The sequence below is a fragment of the Musa acuminata genome, chromosome BXJ3-4 (genome assembly GCF_036884655.1).
Source record: "Musa acuminata AAA Group cultivar baxijiao chromosome BXJ3-4, Cavendish_Baxijiao_AAA, whole genome shotgun sequence".
Lineage (NCBI taxonomy): Eukaryota > Viridiplantae > Streptophyta > Magnoliopsida > Zingiberales > Musaceae > Musa > Musa acuminata.
This window is the reverse complement of record NC_088352.1, coordinates 11,248,108-11,271,770: the sequence shown is the minus strand read 5'-3', so window position 1 is coordinate 11,271,770 and position 23,663 is coordinate 11,248,108. Positions and strand designations below refer to the sequence as shown.

The 23,663-nt window shown below is 39.9% G+C and overlaps 3 protein-coding genes across 3 annotated transcripts; 1 reads left to right on the top strand and 2 right to left on the bottom strand.

The window, feature by feature from the left end:
• Positions 1–3,206: 3,206 nt before the first annotated feature.
• Positions 3,207–10,671, bottom strand: LOC103981434 (agamous-like MADS-box protein MADS2). Its single transcript, XM_009398164.3, has 8 exons — positions 10,355–10,671; positions 7,037–7,112; positions 5,691–5,752; positions 5,489–5,588; positions 4,277–4,318; positions 4,149–4,190; positions 3,747–3,877; positions 3,207–3,630 (listed from the first exon to the last, which is right to left on the bottom strand). Exons 1-8 carry the CDS (start codon positions 10,537–10,539, stop codon positions 3,546–3,548), a joined length of 723 nt encoding a protein of 240 aa, XP_009396439.2. The 5' UTR covers positions 10,540–10,671; the 3' UTR covers positions 3,207–3,545.
• Positions 10,672–16,860: 6,189 nt separating this feature from the next.
• On the bottom strand, positions 16,861–19,892 carry LOC103981433 (UDP-arabinopyranose mutase 1). The gene is made up of 4 exons (XM_009398163.3): positions 19,471–19,892; positions 17,876–18,126; positions 17,636–17,804; positions 16,861–17,426 (listed from the first exon to the last, which is right to left on the bottom strand). Exons 1-4 carry the CDS (start codon positions 19,801–19,803, stop codon positions 17,097–17,099), a joined length of 1,083 nt encoding a protein of 360 aa, XP_009396438.2. The 5' UTR covers positions 19,804–19,892; the 3' UTR covers positions 16,861–17,096.
• A 1,222-nt stretch (positions 19,893–21,114) lies between these two features.
• LOC135635912 (COBRA-like protein 4) lies at positions 21,115–23,160 on the top strand. Its single transcript, XM_065147376.1, has 6 exons — positions 21,115–21,301; positions 21,380–21,459; positions 21,546–22,002; positions 22,083–22,227; positions 22,300–22,577; positions 22,659–23,160. Exons 1-6 carry the CDS (start codon positions 21,187–21,189, stop codon positions 22,949–22,951), a joined length of 1,368 nt encoding a protein of 455 aa, XP_065003448.1. The 5' UTR covers positions 21,115–21,186; the 3' UTR covers positions 22,952–23,160.
• Positions 23,161–23,663: the final 503 nt, after the last annotated feature.

The window sequence follows — 23,663 nt, the reverse complement described above, 5'->3', positions numbered from 1 at the left end:
AGTCTAGGGTTTCATTAGGGTTTCAAGAGTTTATAGGATAGTTTATATATATATATATATATATATATATATATATATATATATATATATATATATATATATATATATATAATCTTCTGACGCTTCGTTTGATCCTTCGGCACATCGTTCTTTCCTTCGGGGTATTGCCCAATCGGCATGTTGACTCCTACAACTTCTTATCTCTTTAGCACAATGTCCGATTTAGGCCCAATGCCCGAACTCATGACACGAATTCCTTTTGCCGGCACGTCAACCGATCCTCCAGCCTGACGTCCAATCTCTTGACATGTTTTACTCCAGCCCAATGTTCGATTTCTCCTAATTTAATCAATTTACCTTTTCTGATCGAAGTTAGTCATACGTCACTCAAAACACATATTAGATCGTTAACTCATCAATTGATTTCATCATCAAAATCTGAAATTCAATAAAAGTTAAAATAAATCTAATATTTTATATGGTATTAAATGATATAAAATGTTTAATTTTTTTATTATAGATTATGGGTATGAAATTTGGGTGGTCATGATTTAAGTGATGGGACCCATAGGGATTAAATAAAAAAACTCTAACCTTAATCTTATATAAGTTAGATGACAAAAATGAAAAGATGACCGGCATAAAAAAGAAAAGAGCTTTCATCCACAAGAAGAAAGATTTTATTATTGATTAGTGAAATTCATTTCGATTGATATGATTTTTTAGTATGTTGATATAGACACTTTGCTAGATCCTTAAGATCTTTTTTTCTACTCAGTTTTTCATTTTAATTTATTGAAACTCATATGAGGACCTAATTTTCATATGATATTGACATTCTTTAGTTAATTTAGAGAGTGATATTATAATTATATTATTTTATAATGAAAGATTGATCTGATTTGCTCATGATTTTTTTCATAAATATATTATCTCAATTTATTTAGTATTCTGTCACTAATATGATTAGCCTATATTATTATATTATTTATAATATACTTAGTATTAAATTATATCTTACTCTGATTCACATAAATAAAAAAAAATCTGATATTTATCGCTTCCCCATATTCAAACTCCCTACCTAATTATTTTTTTGTTTTTCTAACAAAAAGAACGATCATTACCCAACTTTCAAAGCTGGGTCGAACGCCAGCAGCTGTAAGAACGATCATTACCTAACTTCTGCTCGAGGAGGCTTACTAGCAGCACTGCCACCTCCATTTGGCCATGATGGTTGGAGCAGACTTTGTGACCCACCTTCTTGCAGCTGCCATCAACACTCTTGCAGATTTTAATTAGTGATCTGCACTGCCGATAATACTCACGAAATATCCAATAAATCTCCTTGTCATTTGATCTATGCGAACAAAATGACAACAGTGGAAACGAGCCTTTTTGGAATTCATACCATCTATTTAACCATCCTATTCCGAGAAAGAAATCAACATATTTCAATGTGATCGTATAAAGGTATATCGGTTCTACCTGTTCTAATTCCAGGAGATATCATATAAGTTGTTATACAACAATTGGATAGACGAGGATGAAGACATCATCGATGTCATATGAGTGGGCATATCTATTAGGAAACAACCGTGTGGTGCAATGTGACATCAACCACACGGAGATTGGCTCTCAAGTTATGAGCAGTTTAACTGCGAATTCAGCATATTTTGGACGTCTGCGAACTTGTTTCCGCAGAACAGATCAAAATCACAGGAGGAGGTACGATCTCAAAGTTGAGACCACACAGAATAGAGCTTGATATATTCTTAGGGAAACTAAGGGAGGCAGAACAAAATTGCATGTCCAAAGAGCACTGGAGACACGAACAACTTCACTCCAGAGTGATAAGATCTCGATGGTCGCAGAGGCGACGAGCACAACCAGAAGAAGATACGGCTTCCATGGCGCCTTGGCTCCGTGGTTTAACAAGTAAAACAGGAGCTCATAAGCGACTGTGGACAGGGGAATGCGCGTGACCTGAAATTTGTTGCAGGTTTCTGGAAACAGGAAGCGACAGCTGAACCAGAGAACGCCGGAGGAAGGCTTCGTCATCTCGTAGTCGTAGGCTACTAGAAACAGAGAAAGGCAATAGCCCCAGAGGAAGCCGGCGGAAGACTTCATCATATTCCAGGTGAGACGCAGGCGCTCGAGAGAAAGCCGGCCGAAGACTGCATCGTATTGCAGGTTCCTGGGAACGGAGAGCGGCAGCAGCCACGGAGGAAGCTGGCGGAAGCCTTCATCGTATTCAAGGCTCCTCGAACCAGGGAGCCGCAGCAGCTCCAGAGAAAGCCGAAGGAAGACACAGCCTTCGCCATCGCCATCATGAGAGCTCCGTTTAGGCAACAGGTGAGAGCCAATGTTATGGTGGAGGCTACAAAGACGCAGGTCTTCGGCTTTGTATAGCCGGTGGTGGAATGGGACTTTTCGGGAATCGACGACTCGACGTTCGGTTTCTACAGGTTGTTGTGTATGGGTGAACAGTAAAGAACTTATGGTACCGAGCGAGAGGCTGTTTCGTGGGTGAGCTTATTAGGCTCTCCACTCCCTCTTATTTTTATTTTGTGTGACAAGACATGCAACCAAGAATCGAGGAGTTAGATAACAGATTATACGATAATTATAAATTATCCTTTTATAATTAGTTATTTTTAATATCTCGAGCAAAAATAATATTAATATTGAGATTAATTTATAATTAGTCATATATTATTTAAATTATATTATAATATTAAGATTGATAAATATTTTTGGATTTCTATAATCTGTATTCGAATAGAATAAGGAATCATAATACAAAATTCTCGTGAAGAAAGAAATTTATGATATTTAGGATTTAATTTTTTATAAATATTTTATACATCTCTAGATTTTGATTGAAGAGCAAAATATGAATAATAATTTTACTTTAAGTTTCTCTCTAGGATGCCTAAAGAGGATAGATACTCTATAGGGTTTCTATGGAGGGTAAGAGAAAAAAAAATTTAATTTATGTGAGAAAGATCCATAAAGAAATCATATTTTAATAGGGATAACTCAAACTCATGCGATTAATCTCATATGATGAAAAATCTATGTTTTTTCGAAAAAAACATAAAACATAAGTAGAAGAAGACTTTCCATCCCTACTCTCTCGCTCGATTCTTCACCCAGCAACTACAACAAGAACCCTAACATCACTCTACTTTTGGGCTCCCCGTCATAACACTCAAGTAAATGACAGTAAATATGTTCTCAGCTTCTGTGCAGATCAACTCGATTACCGAGTACGCCATGCTACAAATAACCAGTTCAACTAGTCACATCATCTTGCAGTTGCTACAGAGTTGAGTTGCTACGATACCGTTGGTATCTTTATTATCGTTCTATTGGTCTTTATACGAGGGCGAAGAAACAAAGAGAGAGAGAGAGAGAGAGAGAGAGGAGGAGGAGGAGGGTGGGGGGGGGAGCGACAGATAAAGCCATAAACAGGATTTGGAAATAGGCGAAAGGAACCTATAACTACAGGTGCGCCGATGTGATCTCGAGACACGTAGCCGTCAAAGCCATCTTGGGATGAGCCCGTCGTCATCCCGAGCTGCGCCTTCACCGTCGTTCGACGGGGCTGTGCATGATTGACTGGATCTGCAGGAGACAACCGCAAAGGTTATCGTGTAGTGTTTAGTGTTAACTAAGAAGCATTTATTCCGCTCACAAACTGTTGAATGCATTGCTTCCTTGTACGTAAAAACGAGCATTACCCGACTTGCAAAGCTGGGTCATATTCCAGTAGCTGTAACAATCCTTCCGCTCGAGGAGGCTTCTTGGCAGCACTGTTACCTCCATCTGGCCATGATGGTTGGAGCTGAGTTTGTGAACCACCTTCTTGCAGCTGTCATCAACAAGCTTGCAGAATTTGATTAGTGATCTGCACTGCCGATAATACTAAAGAAACATCCAATAAATCCTCCTTGCCAATCGAATTATATAGACCATATGACAAACAGTCGAGATAGATGATGCCAAATTATCCCATGGATGGAATAGTGGGTGCAGTCCTGTATACTTTGCTCGAGACTAAATAGGATAACAGTTAACCTTTAAGAAGCACAAGTGTAGCAAAGCAAATGCATTTACAGCATCGCAAGCAACTATCACAATACCTTCCTTCTTAGGTTTTTGTTGTCTTTTTGCAACTCTTGTTCCTGCGGAAAAGAATTAAGTGGGTGAAGGACTAGGTTTCGGGCTTCAATGTTACAATAAAGGATTGAAGTCCTAATCTGAAATCTACCTTGTCTTTTAGATCGTAAAGCTGATCAAGCATTAGCTGCATCTGATAATATAGACAACATGTTAATAGGTTTGAGAAGGAAAACTTATAGTACATATATAAATATTCATAATTTAGCTATGGCAGGCCTACTTTGTCAAATTCAAATGTTTCACAAGTGGGTTTTAAATTGATGCATAATTGATCCATACTCTCATCATGTAAGATTTAATTCTGACCAGTGAGATTATCCTACTCAGAGCTCAATGACTGTGAAGATGAACTAATCTCAAATAGTTGAAACACTAGTATCTAACTCAAATGTTTACTCTCATCATGTAAATAAGGTAATATTTGAATTGTTTATGTTTATCAAGTCATCCCAACTGGTTAGATCATCTTCACAGTAGGTGTAATCTCGTTGGACCATTTGATTGTCCTACGAGCGAGCACACCTTCAGATATATCTAATCATATGGTCTATCATCTGATTTAATCCCAACCACTATTTTGAACATTCCTGAGAACCAGGCAGAGATCAACCATTTCTTTTAAGAAACTACTCCCGGAAAACTTATGGGGAAAAAATACTGGAGAGAGTAACGAGATGTTATTAGTTAACGCTCATCAAGTGCCACATACAACATATATGTATGACCTTGTTCATTCCTCTTATTTCATGATCCAAAGTTTGTAACTCTAACCATTATCTCTGCAGTCCTTCTCTAAAGCATAAGAGAAAGATAAAGTTATCTTACCCGGTGTCTCTTTATCTTCTTTCATTTATGAAAAATCTGAGGACACATTTCTATTCTTACTATACCAACAACAATAAAATGGTAAATCTTAACTATTGAAATATGTAAAAAGTCATATGTTTAGTTAAATTCAGAGTACTTAAATTTTTTTTTATTAAAATATTTTTTAGGTCTTCCTCTATTTTTCATCATATCATTAGCACGTGCTCATATCATCTTAAATAATTTTTTTTATTTTATCCTCCGTCGAAATAATATCTAATTATTCATGAATAAAAATATTTCTCTTTTTTTTTCTATTCCTTGTATATTATGCATTTATGTTTATAAATAAATCTTAGGCAAATAATTTCACTTTCACTACAAACAAAATAAAGAGTTAAGCATGCCACTTGGACTGCAAAATTAACAATGAGTCACAAAGGAGTAGGAAAAACAATACCTTCAGATAATGCTAAGAGTTTCTGCAATTTACCTTTTTTGATCTGATCTGCTTTATAGACACCTCTATTTGATTCTCGAGTCTCTCGAGCTCGTTAATACTTAATGGCCCTAGCTCCTCACCGAGGAGATTGCTACAGTCATAGGGTTATAGCACCACATACCATATAAGTGCATACATTACCACACACAACGGTGAACGCTAATTTACAGGGATAATTAGCAATAATGATTACCTCTGAGAATGCTGCAGATATTCGATTCTTGCTTTCATCTTCAAGTATTCTTGATAACTGTTCTGCTTAGACAACACAATATTAACTGTCAGAGATCATCTGCTTAAGCATGATGATTGCAGCTTGTATGAACGCATACTTGCATTTAATTGAGATGCTAATACACAAACACAAAGCTATCTGCGAGAAAGAATTCAAAAATAACATAAGAAATGTACATATATATTCCCATTGTTGGCACAAAAGCTGCACAAACGGGAATATAATATGGCTTTGATAGTTGGTATAGACATTAATATATGTCTTTTGCGGATACCTTTTAAATAAGCAAAATAGCTAAGTAAATGCATGATGTTTTGATTGCTCCCATTTCATAAATGTATGGTAAAATAGTCAGTATCTAAGGTTTGCTGAACTCAATATTACTAAATGATGGATGGCAGATCAAACTAAGATATATGGTTTAATGCACATTATATTAGTAAATAAGTAAAGTAGTTTCAGCTTATCAGAAGTATTGATGCATCAAATAGAGATATAGAATAGAGATTAGATTCGTATTGCTAAGGATTAAGGATAATCAGGCTATATATACAGAAGTTGGATACTAACTTAATAATCTTAAGGTTTCATATTGACGTTCAAATATCATTTATAATAGCATTAAGTTAAACTCAAAATTTCTAAAATGATGCTAGAGTCGACTACGATGATGCTGCCTAACCAGATGGACAAACAAGAAAACTGCTCCATGGCTAGAAACAACAAACTGCTCGGTAGCTTGACCATCTTGGAACGTGTTGAACTCACTTGTTCTTTGTTGCTTAAGCAGATTTTCCTCGCCTCCTTTCTCTTTGTTTTCGCTTTTTTTTCTTATTACCCACCCCGTCAATTCTCTCATCACATTAAGCACCTTTTAGGTTTTCCTACTACATCAGGACCTCTTAATCAAGACAGACTCATTCCTGTGAACATTCATGATTCTAACTACATTCAAGATTGACGTGGATAATAAAATATATTCTTTCGTGTGTACAATTAATCCATGTTGATGAAACAAATGGGGAAAATGCAATGATAATTTTTACCCAGTTTTATGGTGAGCCAAATTTATAGTCAAGGCATTAAAAAGAGTTTTTGGATACTTACAGGATGAAGGAATCTAGTTAGCAACAATCTCTTTTGGATGTAATCTTAATTGTTATAAAGATAATTCACAAAATACTGCAAGGATGATGAAAAAAAAAAAAAACTATTGCATGCTAGTTTGATGTACTATATTTCATAGAAAACATACACAAACAAAAAAATGAGTAATTTCTTCCTATGCCTTGGAGATTGCATACCTGAGCTTCACTTGATGTTGGTACAGATTCTGCATTATTCCTGAACATTTGGTACCTTTCAATTATCTTGAGCATGCTGAAATAAAGTTGGAAAAGAAAGGGATCTGAGAGTAGAAGGTTATGAAACTTACTAGACGCTATTTGACAATTAAAAATGATTTAAAATAATTTATCAAAAATTGGAAAGATTACTATTACACTTAGCATTGATATAATTTAACAATTTTAGTTGCACTTACTAAATAATTAACTGCATTCTTCTTCAAAAACAATAAATAGTACACATTGGTTCAAAATTGAGATTCAATGGATCATTAACACATTGACATTCAATAGTTTTAAATAATCTCAAAGCAGGATATGATTCTCTCGATTATAAAGCCAATTGAGAAAATTATTCCTCACCTCGATCTGCAGTCTTACATAACATCAAACAGTCATATTTGCACTTTAAGATTTAAATGTCTCACGTATGTGGCTTATGTCCATGGATAAGGATGATTGAATAGATTGGAAGAACAATGACAATTAGAAATCCACATATTATAAGAGTTCCAATAACATGCCTCCTCTCCCAAGGTCACCAAAATAACAGAGATGATGAGTTGATCTATAACGTTCTTTATTGTGAACTGAAGTACTATAATCATGATGATGTGAGGATCAACCTTTAATGAGAAGAGTGGCAGAATCATAATGGAGACAACCACTCCTCACATCGTTATAGGTTTTCTTCTCTATACTCACTACTTATATTTTTGAGATAACAAAATGACAACCACTTGCTGGAGATGACTGGAAATAAAAGATACGGATGTTATAAATATTGAAATGAACATTAGTGATCTTCTGCATTATCGAATGAATCTCCTTCGATATAACAGAATCTTCTATAGATGCTATACAAAATCTATAAATGCCAGTGATCTTCTGAATGAGTCTTCTTCTGTATAAAATAATCTCTTATCTTATCTCTCTTATTTTTATATGCATCTTTTCATTGCTTTATTTTTTTCTCATTCTCCTTACCCTTCGTTTGTTTCAAGAAAAAAATTATTTAAAGGACTTGTTCCATAATATCACTTATATTTGTTTGGGTGTGTTAGGCAGTCATAACTTTTCCAAGGTTGTCTTCATATAAATCTTGATAGATGACGAAGAATTTCCGTTGGTGTTTCTTTGTCAAATCTTTCAAATTCTCTTTGGCACATCAAATCATCATTTGAAGGTTCTTCGTAGCTTTATTTTACCACCTCGAGGTAATGATATTCCATGCATGTTTGAGGAATTGAAGGTCACAACTCCCCAATGTATTTTCATCTAAATCTTGATAGAGAAGAAAAATTTTGTTATTCTTATTCTATAAATCCTTCAAGATTTATAGTAATCATCATCTTATTATCACCTCTCATATATCTTGAGATCTAAATAAGACTTTTATTATAATACAGCTCCCATGCCAGATTTGATATAATAAAGGAAGATAGGTAGAGATGAAAGAGGAGGGGCTATGATGGAGGAGATAAAAGATAATAGATGATAATAAAGCCTCACATCATTGCAAATTTCCCACCGTACTACATCATGGCTCTCTATTTATTTATATAAATAGGAGACACATCCTAAAGATAACATTCATTGTCATATATTTATTCTAAGGTTCATAAATATTTTTATGGTGATTTTAGACACCTAATCCTTCATTTCTCATGAACCTTTTCATAGTATTATTTCTTTATGCATTTGTCACTCATCATAATCATAGTCATAGGGGGGAAGCTCCGAGCCGTATCTTTGTGTATTCAACAAAATTTTGTTGCTATGATTTCGAAAAATAAAGGTTGATTCAATGAAATATAAGTAAATTTTACACATGGTCATGCTAGGAAATTTGGGGGGTCATCATCCTTCAAATTAGTACATAATTGTACTAATAAAGATAGGTGGAAGCCATTTCTTGGTTTTCAACTACACCTATGGAGATTGTAATGTGCTTCAGGTTCCTTTATGATATTTTTGTAGTTGCATGACCTAATTTTGTTGGCTTCTATGATTGCTCTCAGGTTTGAACTATAATCTATTCTTAACAGTCTGAAGTGAGCCTCAAGGGTAGTAATCCTATCTTTTCTAGGAAGAAAATTGCACATATATGCCTTTGAATGTTTATCTGAAAGGATTATGTGGGGAGGGGTTATCATCCTTCAAATTATAGTACATAATTGTACATTCTGTTGCTCTCTTTATCTTGCATGCACTGCTTCATATTTGCTTTTTGGCATGTTTAGCATAGTTTAGATTCTGTTTACCACGTTTCTACCTACATATTAGCATACTCATTTTGTGTATCACATAGTAGCATACTGAGGATATTCTACTTCAGCTTTTTGATGAAAGATCATATGCACACGCAGCTATGTTAGACAGCAAGAAGTGTAGCTTTGTGGACAAGATAAGGGTCAATCGAAAATACATATGCTAACATGCGAAGTTAGAATGCACGATGTAGCATGCACACCTTAAAAGACACGCACAAAAGCAATAATCATGTGTTATCAGTTCTAGTAAAACAAAATGTGCTGTATCTTCTAAAGCAATTCATGACAAGCTAAAAGGCAACAAAGAACAGCTGGAGAACTGATGAGACACATACGAAGAAAAGAGGACCAGTATTAACTTAAACCGAGAAGGTGGAAAGAGAACGATTATTTCTTTTGTGACTTGTAGATTATATTTTCTTTGCGAGGTGACATTTTCCATATCAAACAAAGATCTCTTCAAAAGGTGACGAGAAAAAAGAATTTTAGGTCTAGAAAACACACCAAATACTAGTCAAATCAGCTCAATGGAACAGTATTCACTACGATCTATACAGAAAACCGATTTCAAATCGATCGCTGCTGCAAAAGCCATCATGATTAGACCACCAAAACCCATTTCCAACCCTCAAATCAATCTCCAAAGTACACTCTCCCCCAGAAAAAAGATGGTCATCTCAACATGTTATACTAGATTTGTGGTAGGAAATAAATGATACAAAAGCTAAACTCTCTGTCCCTCTCTCTCTCTCTCCGCCGCGCCCCTTTTCAAAAAACCAAAAATAAAAAGAACATCTTTTTCGGTTTCTTTCACAAGAACACATCAAAAGAATGTAATATGAGATCTTATGCTCTAAGATCTCATTGCTAAGCACCATCAAAGGGAAGGAAAGAAAAAAGAGACAAGAACCCTGGAAAAAGAGCCAGAAAACTAGCAGAATATTACGAGATGAGGTATAGAAGAGGAGCTTCCAGCCACGGTCGTACGTGCGCACAAATATACCTGGAGGTGCTGCAGAACTCGAAGAGGCGACCGTGAGCGGAGAAGACGATGAGCGCTACCTCCGCATCGCACAGCACCGACAGCTCGTGAGCCTTCTTTAGCAGCCCGCAGCGGCGCTTTGCGAAGCTCACCTGCCTGTTTATCTTGTTCTCGATCCTCTTCAGCTCCACCTTCCCCCTCCCCATATCGATATATCTGCTTCCTTACAGATCTCGATACCACCAACACCTCCCCCCTCCCCACCCCCCAAAAAAAAAACCACGCTAATGCAGAAAGGATTCGTCGCTCGTCCACTCCATCGTTCCTTCTCCTCTCCCCCGTCTCGCTGGGGTGCGAAATCGAATCGCAAGTGCGGAGTGTGTCGGAGAGCGAAGAACGTCCAGCTACAACCCAGCCGACGGCATACGTGTCGATGCAACAGTGGCCAGCATGGCCTCCATGGGGAAGCCCTGGCGGCTTCGCCATCGCATTTGCTTATATTTACGAGAATAGACTTAGGGTTTGCCTCGAGGGTTTTGGGGTGGTGACTTCCAATTTACAATATTACCCCTCTCTCATGTCCTCTCTTCTTCGGGACACAATTATTGTGATTGGGAGATGACAAAAGTAGGCGTGAGTTGATTGATTCGTGGGGAAGAGACGACATATGATTATTATTTTTTTCTCTTATTGGGCACGTGAGACTTCTACTAGATGCGGAGGCGAGTGCGTCCTGTTCTTGGAGAATACCATAAAGTCCATTCTAGGGAAGGGGAAGATGACTTCACATGTGAGTCAATGAAACCTTGCTCCAAGTAACAATAATGGAGACGTCTTCTTTTGTTGGACCACAAATCTTACGCTCACCCTTCTTTATGTTAGATCATCACTAGCCTCCAACCTCTTCTTCATCATTCGCATTTGCATCGTTGATATCAGCACCGTCAAGCTTTAAAATTCACAAAAATATTAATTTGCTATGATGTCAAGACGAGAAAACTTTAATTTTTCTAGAATTATAATTATAAGCTCTATGTTTTTGTTTTATCTTTATTATAATATTTTCACACACATATTGCTAGCAGCGATCACGGAAGCATCCTTTTCTGCAAAATAATGATAAAATTGATGTCATGTCGTCTATGCATCAAATGATTACATGTCATCCATACATACAATAACATAAAAGCACATAATACAAACTCATGCACAGCTATTCTCTTTTATCGGGAAGGACTATAAATCGGATTTACACGTTACGACTTCTGATTGGCCACTGGGAATTCGGGCCCCACTTAAAAGAAGGACGTCAAGTGGCGGCAGCGAAGGGGGGAGGATAGCGCGGGATCTGACTTGTATGCCGAATGGCCGAAACCCGAAAACAAGGTTTTGGTTGTGTTAGCTTAGTTAGAGACTTTAATATTTTATCATAATATTTTCGATTCGAATTTTATTTTTATTATTTATTTTTATGAAAAAAAAATAGCTTTAGTAGATCTCTTTTGAGGGCATATAACGCATGATTAATCCTTCATTATATACGGCATTGATTGAAATACCTTCTTATCTTTCCAAAATTTATTCTGTGGATTTAAATTTTTCTGCCAGTGTTTTCATAAAGACCAAGCTAAATCTTTATCATGATACATGTGTAGATTGGGATGCATTTTGCATGAATTAGAGTGTGCATGTTTTGCATCTTCGAGGTTTGTCTACTGTTATTGCATAGTTTCGATTACTACATAATATATCCTTTTATCGAAATAAAATCAAGAACGGATTGTCATTCCCAAATCAACATCCATTTGAAAATGTCTGAAATGACTCTCGACTCAATCGGATTCAGAGATGTGAAGCTCTTAATTTCTCGTACACGAAACATATCATATCAATCAAGGTCCTGCTGGATGCCATCATCTAATGCTTCTCGTTTGCTTTCTTGTAGTTGACAGTAGCAACCAGCAATGTGACATAACTATTTTTAATTGTTGATAGGAAATTCTTTTTTTTTTTTCTTGATAGCAATGATAGGATATATTCCGGTACTACTCCTGTGACAACCGTCAGCAATCAGCAATCATGTCAGTGCCAACGTAGAGCCTCAAGGCTAATATGATGCACTGTATCGATGTGACACCTTAGACTTCGATGGGACGATCTCTTGCTCCGGCGTTGTCCGAGGTCGTACAAGACGGTGCCGTATAGTACAGAGTTACTCCAGAAAACTCAAAACAATATTGTGCAGTGTCGATCCGTGCAGATTAGTCGATGCCGCACTGAAAGTATGAGCCTATCACTCAAGGAGTTAGTGGCCATTAATAAACCATATAAAAGTCGACCTCTTGACCAGCATCAGGAGTTAGACTTTGAACACCTCAACTTCCCATAACTCCACTCAACACTAACTTGAGCTTCGGAGGGATCGAGTCGGAAAATCCCTCTCCCAACCTTGGTATGTGTGCAGGAGCCTGGTAACAAAAAAGCAAACCACTCGCCAAGAGAAAAGACTGCACTCGAGAGACAAGGGTCAAACTCAACCCAACTCGACACTCGCTTCCTCCACTCGAACATTCACATGGACAATATTACGCATCTGGGATTGGATCGAGCTGTACTGATACCTCGACCACGGTGTAAATGTTTACTAGCAAGATCCAATCAGTAGGTCATGTGAATATCATATTTTACTCATGCCCAAAAATGATAGAGGAGAAACATTTCCTAAAATATTTCTCTTCGTTAACTCATTATAAAAGACCATCAATTACTATTTATTAAATTTATTTTACCCATGTTAGTTATTGACTTAAGTATCGAGGAGATTAAGTTGAGAAATCTATTCAACCTTGATCTTTGTACATGTCAACTATGGAGCACGCACTCGGGTCTATCTCGATCCCAAGGAGCGTTTGAACCACCCCACTAATCTTATCGAGCTTCTTGTGCACATGGAATTAATTAGAACATCGTCAACTTCGTCATCGTTAGATATAGAGGTGTCAAGTATGCTTGCAAGTATGAGTATCTGCAAGAACCCACCCATAATAAGATAAGAATTTGAGGAATAAAGGAGGATAAAAATGAGGATGAAATATATTTTGTATTAATCATAAGAATATGATGTAAGAACAAGTAAATAATTGCCTCACCCGTCTGGGATGGGGACAAGTAGAGCATTGCCCCACCTTGTCCAACTTGTCCCTCGCCCCATCAATATGTGAGCCGAGATGTCGAGAATGCTTGGTCTACCAAATCAGACTAGATTGAATTATTATTTATAAAATTGATATTATTAATTAGTTTTGAGAATAACTTTTAAAATTGAATGAATTAATTGAAAGAATATAAATAACCCATGAATTTTTCGCCCCCAATGAGAGTTCCCCATCCTCGCCTTCATCCCTTCTACGCAAGATGAGGGATTGAGATGGAGACGAGGATGAGAAAACACTCCTCGTCCTACCCTGTCCCATTGACATCCATGGTCACCATCAATTGCATACATTGATAAAAAGGAATTATCTTTTAGCCAAAAGGAAGCAGTAAAATAAAAAATCACCAAGGTCTCTTAATAGAAAGGACATACATCACCGCAGCCATGAGATCCCACAGCCAATAGAAACTACGCTTGATGGTCTAACCATCATCCTACTACTCGATCGTCTCCAAGTAGTATAACCTACAAATGCTCCATTTGACTTGCTGCATCCGACTGACACAGATCCTTCCACATCCAATCATTCATGCACCATTTAGTGCGTTTGATCCATCTTTCCAAAGCAACATGGCTACCTGAGAAGTTTCGTTTAGTATGTTTTTGGATGCATCAGTGTGCTTAAAGATTCTTGTTTGGCATCATATAGAAACGCTGAATGGATGCGTGGGCTGCTATCAGTCTCATGAATCAACATGAAGGCAGCAAGCTTTAGACATGCATGTGTACGTGTTGTAATTGCTGAGATCACTGAGATCTCCATATATCACTCACAAAGTGCTCGTCTTGTAATTGTTGGATCCCCCGGTGCTTCAATGTGTTCTTCTTTGTATGGTTGACTTGCGCCTCCATTTTCCCCAAGACAGTAAGAGCAGGAAAGGAGGTAACATACATGCATGCCCTATATCATGCAGTAAATGAAGAGAATGATGGAACTCGAAGTTTTTACTTTCTTAGGTTCAGCATAGGCCAAAGACAAAGCTCGTACGGCTCAGTTCAGCAACCAATATTGGTTTGCTAGAGTTCAACGAAGCAAGCTAGGGAAGACAAGGTTTTCCTGTCTCGTCCTCATAAAGAGGGTGTGGATATCGAGAAGAACTGGTAGGGGCAGCTGCTTCGATCAGCCTGCATGGAGCATGTGGAGGTGGACAAAAGAAAACAACCATTCATGCTTGCACTCGAAGGAGGGGAGATGTTGCTTTTAGGACTGTGGGAGTCTTGTGGTTGTAGGTTAAAGCAACTGCACAAGAGGCTGATGAGCTCGGATTGGCCTCGTCAGAGATCTGTGGATAACTTCTGATGAGCTCCACTTTGAGGCCACACAGAGGGCAAGCATGCATGCATGATCTGTTTCATGCACCCAGGCATTAACGTATCAACGAAGCAAGTTTCTCTTCTTGGTTTTTACCCCTTCATCTTTCTTTGCCTCTTCGTATTGGGTCAATCCAAACACAAAGGAACCCTCAAAAAGATAAAAAGTGATGCAAGAAGGGACTCCAACATGAAACCCACAATGACAGCCAACCACCATAAATGAAAACATGGCAAGTCTAGGTGTGGATCACAAGAAAAAAAGGTGCTTCTGTTGTGGCTTGGAACTCAGCATCAGTGACACAGCAATCGAATTAGATATCTACTTAATACTGGAGCTGGCTAGAATTTGAGGTGACTTCACTATCGCGTCAACCATCATTACTTTTTCCTTCTCCTCTTTCTTCTCTCATTTAATTGTTCTACGTTACATCTTTCTACAACCATCTTCATGAGCAAGAGGCAGCTGTTTACGGGTAGCTTTACGTCACATTCAGCTCTTGGAGTTGTACCGATCTCTTTCACGACACGAACGCAGATGGAGATGGACTACTACTCATTGTCTTAACCTAATGAGAACTCATTCCTGCTCCATTAATCTGGAAGCAAATCGGATTTGCGCCATGGTTTACCCTTTGAATCATCTAAAAGGTAGATGAGATGACTGAGCTTTTGTTTTCAATAGAAGATCATTTTGTGGAACCAAAGTATCTCCTACAAGAGAAGCACGTATCTCCAAATCGGCAGCAGCGAACACTTGCCTTTCATTCAATTGATTTGATTTCTCTCAGAGCAAACATGCGATCCTATGGTGGTGGTGAGTGGACTCCATCCATCACTCCCCATGATCTAATGAAAATTTTGACTCCGGTGAGCTCGACGATGTCTTCGAGGCAGCATTGTACTTCTCTGGCCAAGTTAATGATGTCGATTTTGGCCTTCAAAGAGCTTGCTTGGCGAGCTAATAGGAGGAGTTTGGATGCTCTTCCAACGGGCGCCGCAAAGTGTTGAGATCCGATTCAAGGACAAGAAGCATAAGCAACCCCTCTCCCCTATTGGTAGGTTGGCTAACTTCCTCAGCTCCTTCCTTGTTCCACCATCAGACAGTTTCCAAGAAGAAATCAAAGTCAATCAACTCTATTCAGCCAAAGGAGAGAGAGCGTTAACAACCCTGAGAGCATGGGAAGTAGAGACTCCAAGTCCATCATTTCTTCTGCCAGTAGGAGCAGTGGGCTTAAAGGCCCTCGTCCTTACCCCACCCAGCCATCAAAGGAGCACCAAAAGTCTATCCCTTTCTGCTGACAGGGAGAGGCTTGGTATCACAACAGGAAGGCAGCGGATGAGGCTTTGCCAGCTGAGAGAGCTTAGTCCGTTAATGGGTATGCTCTCAACAGATGCGTGGTGAATAAGAGTGGTAACAAACCATTAAACAACGATGCTCGATTGGCTGAAGCATTCATATTAAAGGAAGATAAATGTAGGAGAAGAGGGGAAGAAAAAGTCGATGGTGAGGAAAGTGACTCCAGCTCCGACCTGTTTTAGCTCAAGAGTTACATGAATCGAGGGTTAGTAGCACAAAGACTCGCTGTTTATGGGACCACGGACTTCAGAAATCAAAGCTACTGTACTGTTGAACTGTTCTATTTCTCAGTTGTTGTTACAAATCATTTTCTGATCTGGAGATTGTCTCTAATTGACAGATTTCTGTACTTGCTTTGCGGACGGAGGAGAAGAAATCTGATCCTTCAATTGTTTCTGGTTTAACGATACTACTAATATCATCTTTTCTACTCCATCAGTATGCGGTCGGGAGGAAATAATGCACTTACTCTGTCACATCATTGTGACATACCTGCTACAATTTTTTTGTTGCTGTACACTTAAAATCACTCAAGCGTAGTTGGAATGTTATGTCAAAACATAAATACGACTACGCCAACGCAAGATGGAAGAAGCAACCATCGATGGTGCATCCAAGAAACATGGCACAAGTCTCTTCTGGTATTTCAAACACATGATTTTTATTGCAACATCGTATCAAGAAGATATTACATTCATCAATGGTAGGCCTCCAAACAATGAGGAAGAATAAGACTGCATCAAACAGGATTAGGTTCGATAACAAGTAGTGAGTGTTTTATTTGTTATTTAATATAATGAAAATTTCTTTCAAGTTTTGTTTTTAGAAAAACAACAACAGAAAATGTGCCGTTACAAATGGTCTATTTTTCAAGCAGACTACTCGGCAGAGACGTTGCTGAGCTTTTCAGATGGATTGAGTTCATCCCAAGCCTCGATCCATGTCACCATGGCATCGGCTAACTTGTTGAAATACTCATCCACCTTCCCAAGCGTCTCTTTAACCTGCTTGGAGAGCTCGATGTAGCATTCTTGAGGTGTCGTGCACTTCTTCGGAAGGGAAACAGCTTGGAAGAAAGGGATCACCTCTTCCTGCCAGTGGATCCCATGATACTCCTTTTTAAGGTTCACTAACGGGTTGCTGGCCTTGCTATGCCAGATGTAGGGCAAGCCCGTCTTCACGCCCAATCCCAAGTGGTCACAGATCACCTAAAACCAAATGAATGGCATGAGTCAACTTCAGCCATCTGTAGCCACTTATGTCCCTAATGGAAAGAACTCAGCTTAATTGTAAAAAACAAGTATAATAAACAAAGTATAGTGCATAGGAGTTTTTTTTCCAAAAGAACAAGAACTCGAAACTACAAAGGTTAAGATGGTGGATGACAAAAGAACAAGTGGGAAAATGCGTAACTGACCTTCACACACCATCCTGCCCACATATCATCATATCGACGGATGGGTTGGCCATCACCCATAAGTCCGAAGTACATTGCAGGGCCTATTAGCTCACGGTTGAATGCTAGATTCATCCCGCACATGGGAAACAGTGCACCTTTTGGCACAGTTATCACCGCATCAACATACCTGCGAGCAGTATCAATTTTAGTCACACTTCCATACTTTTGAATCCACCAATCAATACACAAAACTCTTGCCTGGTGTTTCTTTCATGAGGTTTGACAAGCTGAGTGGGGGCATCATAGTCTGGAATGTTGAGCCATAATCCATGAGAAACAGCAGTCGGGACACCTTCACGGAGGCTGAAAGGGTAGCCACGAACAAAGTCTGCACCTTCACGGTAAGGATCATACAGAGTGTTAAAGAAAAAGGGGGTGGATGGAGAAAGGAGATTCTTGATGTGTTGCTCAGACGCATTGATCTCCTTGCCGGAGGGGTCTTTGGCAACCTAATAAAGGGCAAAAACAGTTGCTATTGTCAGCAAAACAGGTTCAATCATGATCAGAAGCACCGTAAGCGACTACAGACTACTGGTAGAGTACAAAGAAGTAGCATGGACAGCAAGGAGAAGTATATGAAGGTGACACGAATAGCTGTTCAAGAGTAATGTCACTTTTAGAAGTGAAAATTTATCAACCAAGCCAGGGATCTTCCTATATGTTGATAGCACAAAACCAGAGGGAACTATAGTTACTGATCTTACAAGTTTATGCCATAAATATAGTGAAAGAAAACTAAGAGATCTAACACCATGTAACTTGACTTGGCACAAAGGCCCCCCAATCACAAATCGAACAATATGATCATCATCTGTTGTGCAGATTCTCACTGTCCAGAGCTGCAAGTAATGCTGGTCATGTCATGTAATGATTTTCGCATCAAAAGCAAATTTGTTAACAGACTGCCTCTAGTGTTTTCAATGCAAATTTTGCAACAGAAAAGAGAATCAGACAACACAGAACATTACATCGTAATAAGATTAGGTAAATGCAAAAAGGAATTAGATGAACCCAACATTATTCTGAGGAGCTTCCAACAGAGTACAAATATTCGGAAAATATAAACCATAGAACAATACACATTTATCGATCCACTAACAACATGTAGCAGACGATATGATGGTTAGATAAAATATTTGATTAATTAATCATGAATTAATAAAGTTTCCTTCATTTGTATGATTCATATTGTACCTATGGAATGATAAATAGCATCAGTGCAACATTTTAACGCCAAAGATCACTTTGGAAGAAGGTAAGTGAACTGTGTCACGTTTACTACCATTGACTTGGATTTAAACATTTCAGGTCACATAGTTTCAGACCAATCAAGCTAATAGTGAATCAAAATTTCCACGTATAATGAAGGCTCAAGTAGAATTATTAACCTATCAAGCTAATAATGATCCTTAGAGAACCGAAAGTCTTATTGTTGCTTTCTTCATTCTTCCCCACAAGTTTGAAGCTGTGGAAATTTTACATATTTAGAGAGAAACCAATAGTCGTGTTGATTCTTTAAATACGCATCCTAGAAAGGAAAGAAACAAAGAAAAGAAGAACAGTTCCACAAAGGTTGGGTAATTTAATCATGAAGAAAGAAATAAAAAGAAAGTTTTGATCGTCCCCAGCGTTTCCCTCCCTTCGCTCGAAGAGAAACTCCAATTTACGATCATAAGAAACAAGCAAGAGAAAAGGGGAATAACGAATCTTTCTCCCGGTTTCCGCAAGCGAGATCAAGCTTCAAGATCCAAAACCCACGAAGGAAACACAAAAAATAGGAGGCGGGCACTCACGAAGCAGTCGTCGTCGACGGTGAAGACGTACTTCTTCTTGGAGACGAGGAAACCGAAGCAGCGGCAGGTAGAGTCGTTGAAGGAGATACAGGCGGCCTTGGGGCCGAGGATGCGGTTGATGTCGTTGCGGTTGTAGAGCTCGTAGTCGAAGCCGTCCGGCACCGTGATCGTCTTCCTGGGGTCTCCGTCCTGGACGATGATGAGGTGGTAGGGCTGGAAAAAGGGGCGCCACATCTCCAGGAAGTCCAGGTTCCGGATGGTCGGAATCACGATGTCGACCTCGTCCTTGAGCAGGGGAGTGCTGGGGATGCCTGACGAAGTGCCGACCGCCATGGCCGAAGGTTCGGGCTTTCGGTGGGGAAGGGGATGTATCTCCGGAGATCCGAGGCAGAGAAGCGCAGAAACGAAAGAGGGTAGGAGGTTCCGTCCTCCAGTCCCAATGTTTTAGCACGTGCATGGCTGTAATGAGCACGTGCGAAGGGGAGTGTAAACCGGCCCGGCCCATAGACGGGAATTTGACCCAAGTCTGTTTTTTTTTATATCAGATTGTTGTGATATATACGTCACCCTCTTTGGTTGTGATATCTGAGCCATGCCGACGCGCGCTAGTTCGGGTTCGGTTATGGGCCGATTCCAAAGCGGATATGTTGAGCTCAGCCCATACAATGTTTTAGTAGTCAATTTAGGTTGGCCACCAAACTTAGGGGTGATGGTCGATCCAATTCGAGTCGAATCCAACGAGAATCCCCATCTAAATTCGAGACTAAACTTGGTCTGAGTCCAATAGATTCACGAGCCAGGATCTCAAATCTTTTGGTGGATTCATATTAAGTTTGTACACATGTAAGTATCAAATATTCATGCCCATTCCATAAGTTTATTGGATTAAAATGGGAATCAATATTCGACAATTTTGGCAGTATTCAAGTCACACCCTTAATTAGGAGGAGGCACAGAATCAATTAATCTCTGTACTTGATGCTTGAGGATGCTTGAGGAATCTGCTTTGATTGAACAGGCTGAGCAGAAAAGAAATAGAAAGATGGGGCATCTTCTTCACGCTATGTAAACAATGTTGAGATGTAAACTCTGGATGGCGACCGCTCACTTGCTGCCGTCTGCAACACAAAAAACATGATCCCAAGAATAATAAATCGTTTCATTCCAGTGGACAAATTGTATTTCCATTCTGGACCAATCATATATATATATACACATGAGAAATTGGATTCTCATCCCTGAACTCATCAGATATCTTTGCCCAAATCAGAGTTCTTCTGGTGAATTATTTCTGTAGATCATATCATTAATTGCATTCATTTCCAGGGTTTCCATGTAAGAGCAGTATATAGCAAACATATATGTTGATTCTTCTTTAATTTTCCTCGTATTTTGATGCATTTGAAGTCTCAACCGACAAGCGTTGGGAGGTATTCTTCAAATTTCGCGCGTCCCTTTCTTGCTAATCTCACCAAACACACATTGCTTCGAAACTGAGGAATTAAACTACAAGAAAACCCGAAGAAAAAGAAGAACTGAGAACGATAGCAGACTTTCTTCTTCTTCTTCTTCTTCTTCTTCTAACATCGCCAGCTAATTAGTTGGTGAGTGATGATGCACTTCTTCTCCATAAAAACCCACAAGCTGCTCCTCCATTCACTCAGCAGCAGCCTCTTCTGCCAAAGCAGGCGATTCTGGTGAGGTGAATCGCCGAGGATGGAGATGAATCAAATCGGTCGCCCGAGTCGAAGATACCTTGCAGCAGATGATTGGTCGAGCTGTTCGCTTGTTCTGTTCATCTCTGTTCTCGCGCTGATGTTCTCTCCTGCAGGTTCTGATTTCATCTTGGATATAAATGAGGTGAACGAGTTTAGATTCACACGTTCTGATCTAATCGTTCATGACACAGTGGCTTATGATCCATTGGACCCGACCGGAAACATTACGATCAAATGGGATGTGATCTCATGGACGGCAGATGGATATGTGGTATGTGTCTTCCTCCTCCACGAGTACTTTTTGCCTTGCTGACACTCGAGACTCGGATTCTGAACGCATCAACATGTCATTGCAAGGCCGTGGTGACGATGAACAATTTCCAAATGTACCGGCACATAATGAGCCCAGGGTGGACGCTGGGTTGGACGTGGGCAAAGAAGGAGGTGATATGGTCCATGGTGGGTGCTCAGGCCACGGAGCAGGGTGACTGCTCCAAGTTCAAGGCCAACCTTCCTCATTGCTGCAAGAAGACTCCGGCCATCGTCGACTTGCTTCCCGGGGTCCCTTACAACCAGCAGATAGCTAACTGCTGCAAGGGAGGCGTCGTCGGGGCCTATGGACAGGATCCCGCAGCTGCAGTCTCAGCTTTCCAGGTGAGTGTTGGCCAATCCGGCACATCCAACAAGACGGTGAAGCTTCCCCAGAACTTTACCTTGCTGGGACCTGGACTCGGCTACACCTGCGGGCCAGCCAAGGTTGTGCCGTCCACCATATTTCTCACGCCGGACAAGCGGCGGAAGACGCAGGCGCTCAGTAAGTCTCTGCTCATAAGCTTCTGCTGCTGTACTCCGCTGCCATCCTCTGATGAACTCTGTATGGTGGTGGCTGTGCAGTGACCTGGAATGTTACGTGCACCTACTCACAGTTTCTTTCCTCCAAGCACCCAACCTGCTGCGTCTCCTTCTCCTCCTTCTACAACGACACCATAATCCCTTGCCGCTCCTGCGCCTGCGGCTGCGAGAACAAGAACTGCATCAAGTACGCTGTCTGCACTACTTTCTCATCCGTGTAGGCAACAAGCTTTACATTCCTGATCGGTGCCTCCTGCAGAAGGGACTCCAATCTGCTAAGCATGCCGGGGATCAACACGCCCAAGAAGGACAACGCGCCGTTGCTGCAGTGCACCCAACACATGTGCCCCATCCGCGTGCACTGGCACGTCAAGCTCAACTACAAGGACTACTGGCGCGCCAAGATCGCCATCACCAACTTCAACTACCGCATGAACTACACCCTGTGGACGCTGGTCATCCAACACCCCAACCTCGACAACGTCACGGAGGTCTTCAGCTTCGACTACAAGCCACTCGTTCCATATGGATTCATCAGTGAGTCAAAGGAGCATGCAGATCCTTCATTCCCCTTCAGCTTCTGCCACAAACAGGTCTGACTCCTGGTTCTGCTTGCAGATGACACCGGCATGTTCTACGGAATGAAGTACTACAACGATCTGCTCATGGAGGCCGGGGCGTACGGCAACGTGCAGTCGGAGTTGCTCCTCCGGAAGGACGCGAGCACGTTCACGTTCAAGAAAGGGTGGGCGTTTCCTCGGAAGGTGTACTTCAATGGCGACGAGTGCATGATGCCACCACCAGATGCTTACCCCCACCTGCCGAACTCTTCCCCTGTCGGTGCTCCGCCGCTCATTCTTCACAACCTAACGGTGTCGGTGCTTGCCCTTATACTGATGATGATGTGGTAGGCATGAGGTGATGATTATTGATCCGAAAGGAATTTTGGGCAGTGTGCATACATGCTCGATCTTGTGGTGGTGAGATTGCTCTGGTTTTGGTTGCTTCGAGGAATTCAGCAAGGTCATGTCGAGTTTACATTGAATTCAGCCCAGAAATATAATAGTTTTGTCTGTTTGAAACAAGTTCGATGCAGAAACCAAAAAAACACTTCGGTCTCTTTTGGAATCTGTTAAATTGCTAAGACAATGTTCAAGAACATGTAAGTATGCTCTGACTCCGACAACTCTAAATACAAGGCAATGTGCAGTCGGGAGAACAAACAGATGGAGTTTTCACCAACTTCAACATGACATTAATCTGCAGATAGTGTATCTATTTACAATCATCACTCTCGATTCATTTATGAAGCATTCCTCATCAAGCACAAAAACGATAAGCATATCCAACCATTACAATTAACATTCCAGGTTCCAAATGAATATGAACTTTAATATATCATCAGCTACCAACAAGGATTTCTACCGATCTTGCAGCCATCTACCTACCAAAGCAAGAGCGCGCAGCCCATGGATCTAAACAAACATGCCAGATGTCTAAAAATTAAAGTTGATCTCAAATGGACTAGCTGTTTAATGATGCACAAGCCAATTGTAGCATTGCATGAGTGAAGGCCAGTGAAGTTTTGCTATTAAAGCAAATATGATATTTGAGAGGAAAAAA

What these genes read in the sequence shown, in the direction of transcription:
- LOC103981434 (XM_009398164.3), bottom strand. Translation starts at nt 10,539, where the DNA reads ATGGGGAGGGGGAAGGTGGAGCTGAAGAGGATCGAGAACAAGATAAAC. An exon ending in TATCTGCAGCATTCTCAGAG is followed by an intron (nt 5,589 to 5,690) that starts GTAATCATTATT and finishes CTATGACTGTAG; the next exon opens with CAATCTCCTCGGTGAGGAGC. An exon ending in GACCCAGCTTTGCAAGTCGG is followed by an intron (nt 3,631 to 3,746) that starts GTAATGCTCGTT and finishes TGTCTCCTGCAG; the next exon opens with ATCCAGTCAATCATGCACAG.
- LOC103981433 (XM_009398163.3), bottom strand. Translation starts at nt 19,803, where the DNA reads ATGGCGGTCGGCACTTCGTCAGGCATCCCCAGCACTCCCCTGCTCAAG. An exon ending in CCGTCGACGACGACTGCTTC is followed by an intron (nt 18,127 to 19,470) that starts GTGAGTGCCCGC and finishes GCCCTTTATTAG; the next exon opens with GTTGCCAAAGACCCCTCCGG. An exon ending in GGGCAGGATGGTGTGTGAAG is followed by an intron (nt 17,427 to 17,635) that starts GTCAGTTACGCA and finishes ATTTGGTTTTAG; the next exon opens with GTGATCTGTGACCACTTGGG.
- LOC135635912 (XM_065147376.1), top strand. Translation starts at nt 21,187, where the DNA reads ATGGAGATGAATCAAATCGGTCGCCCGAGTCGAAGATACCTTGCAGCA. An exon ending in GCTGATGTTCTCTCCTGCAG is followed by an intron (nt 21,302 to 21,379) that starts GTTCTGATTTCA and finishes TTCATGACACAG; the next exon opens with TGGCTTATGATCCATTGGAC. An exon ending in CGTTCCATATGGATTCATCA is followed by an intron (nt 22,578 to 22,658) that starts GTGAGTCAAAGG and finishes TTCTGCTTGCAG; the next exon opens with ATGACACCGGCATGTTCTAC.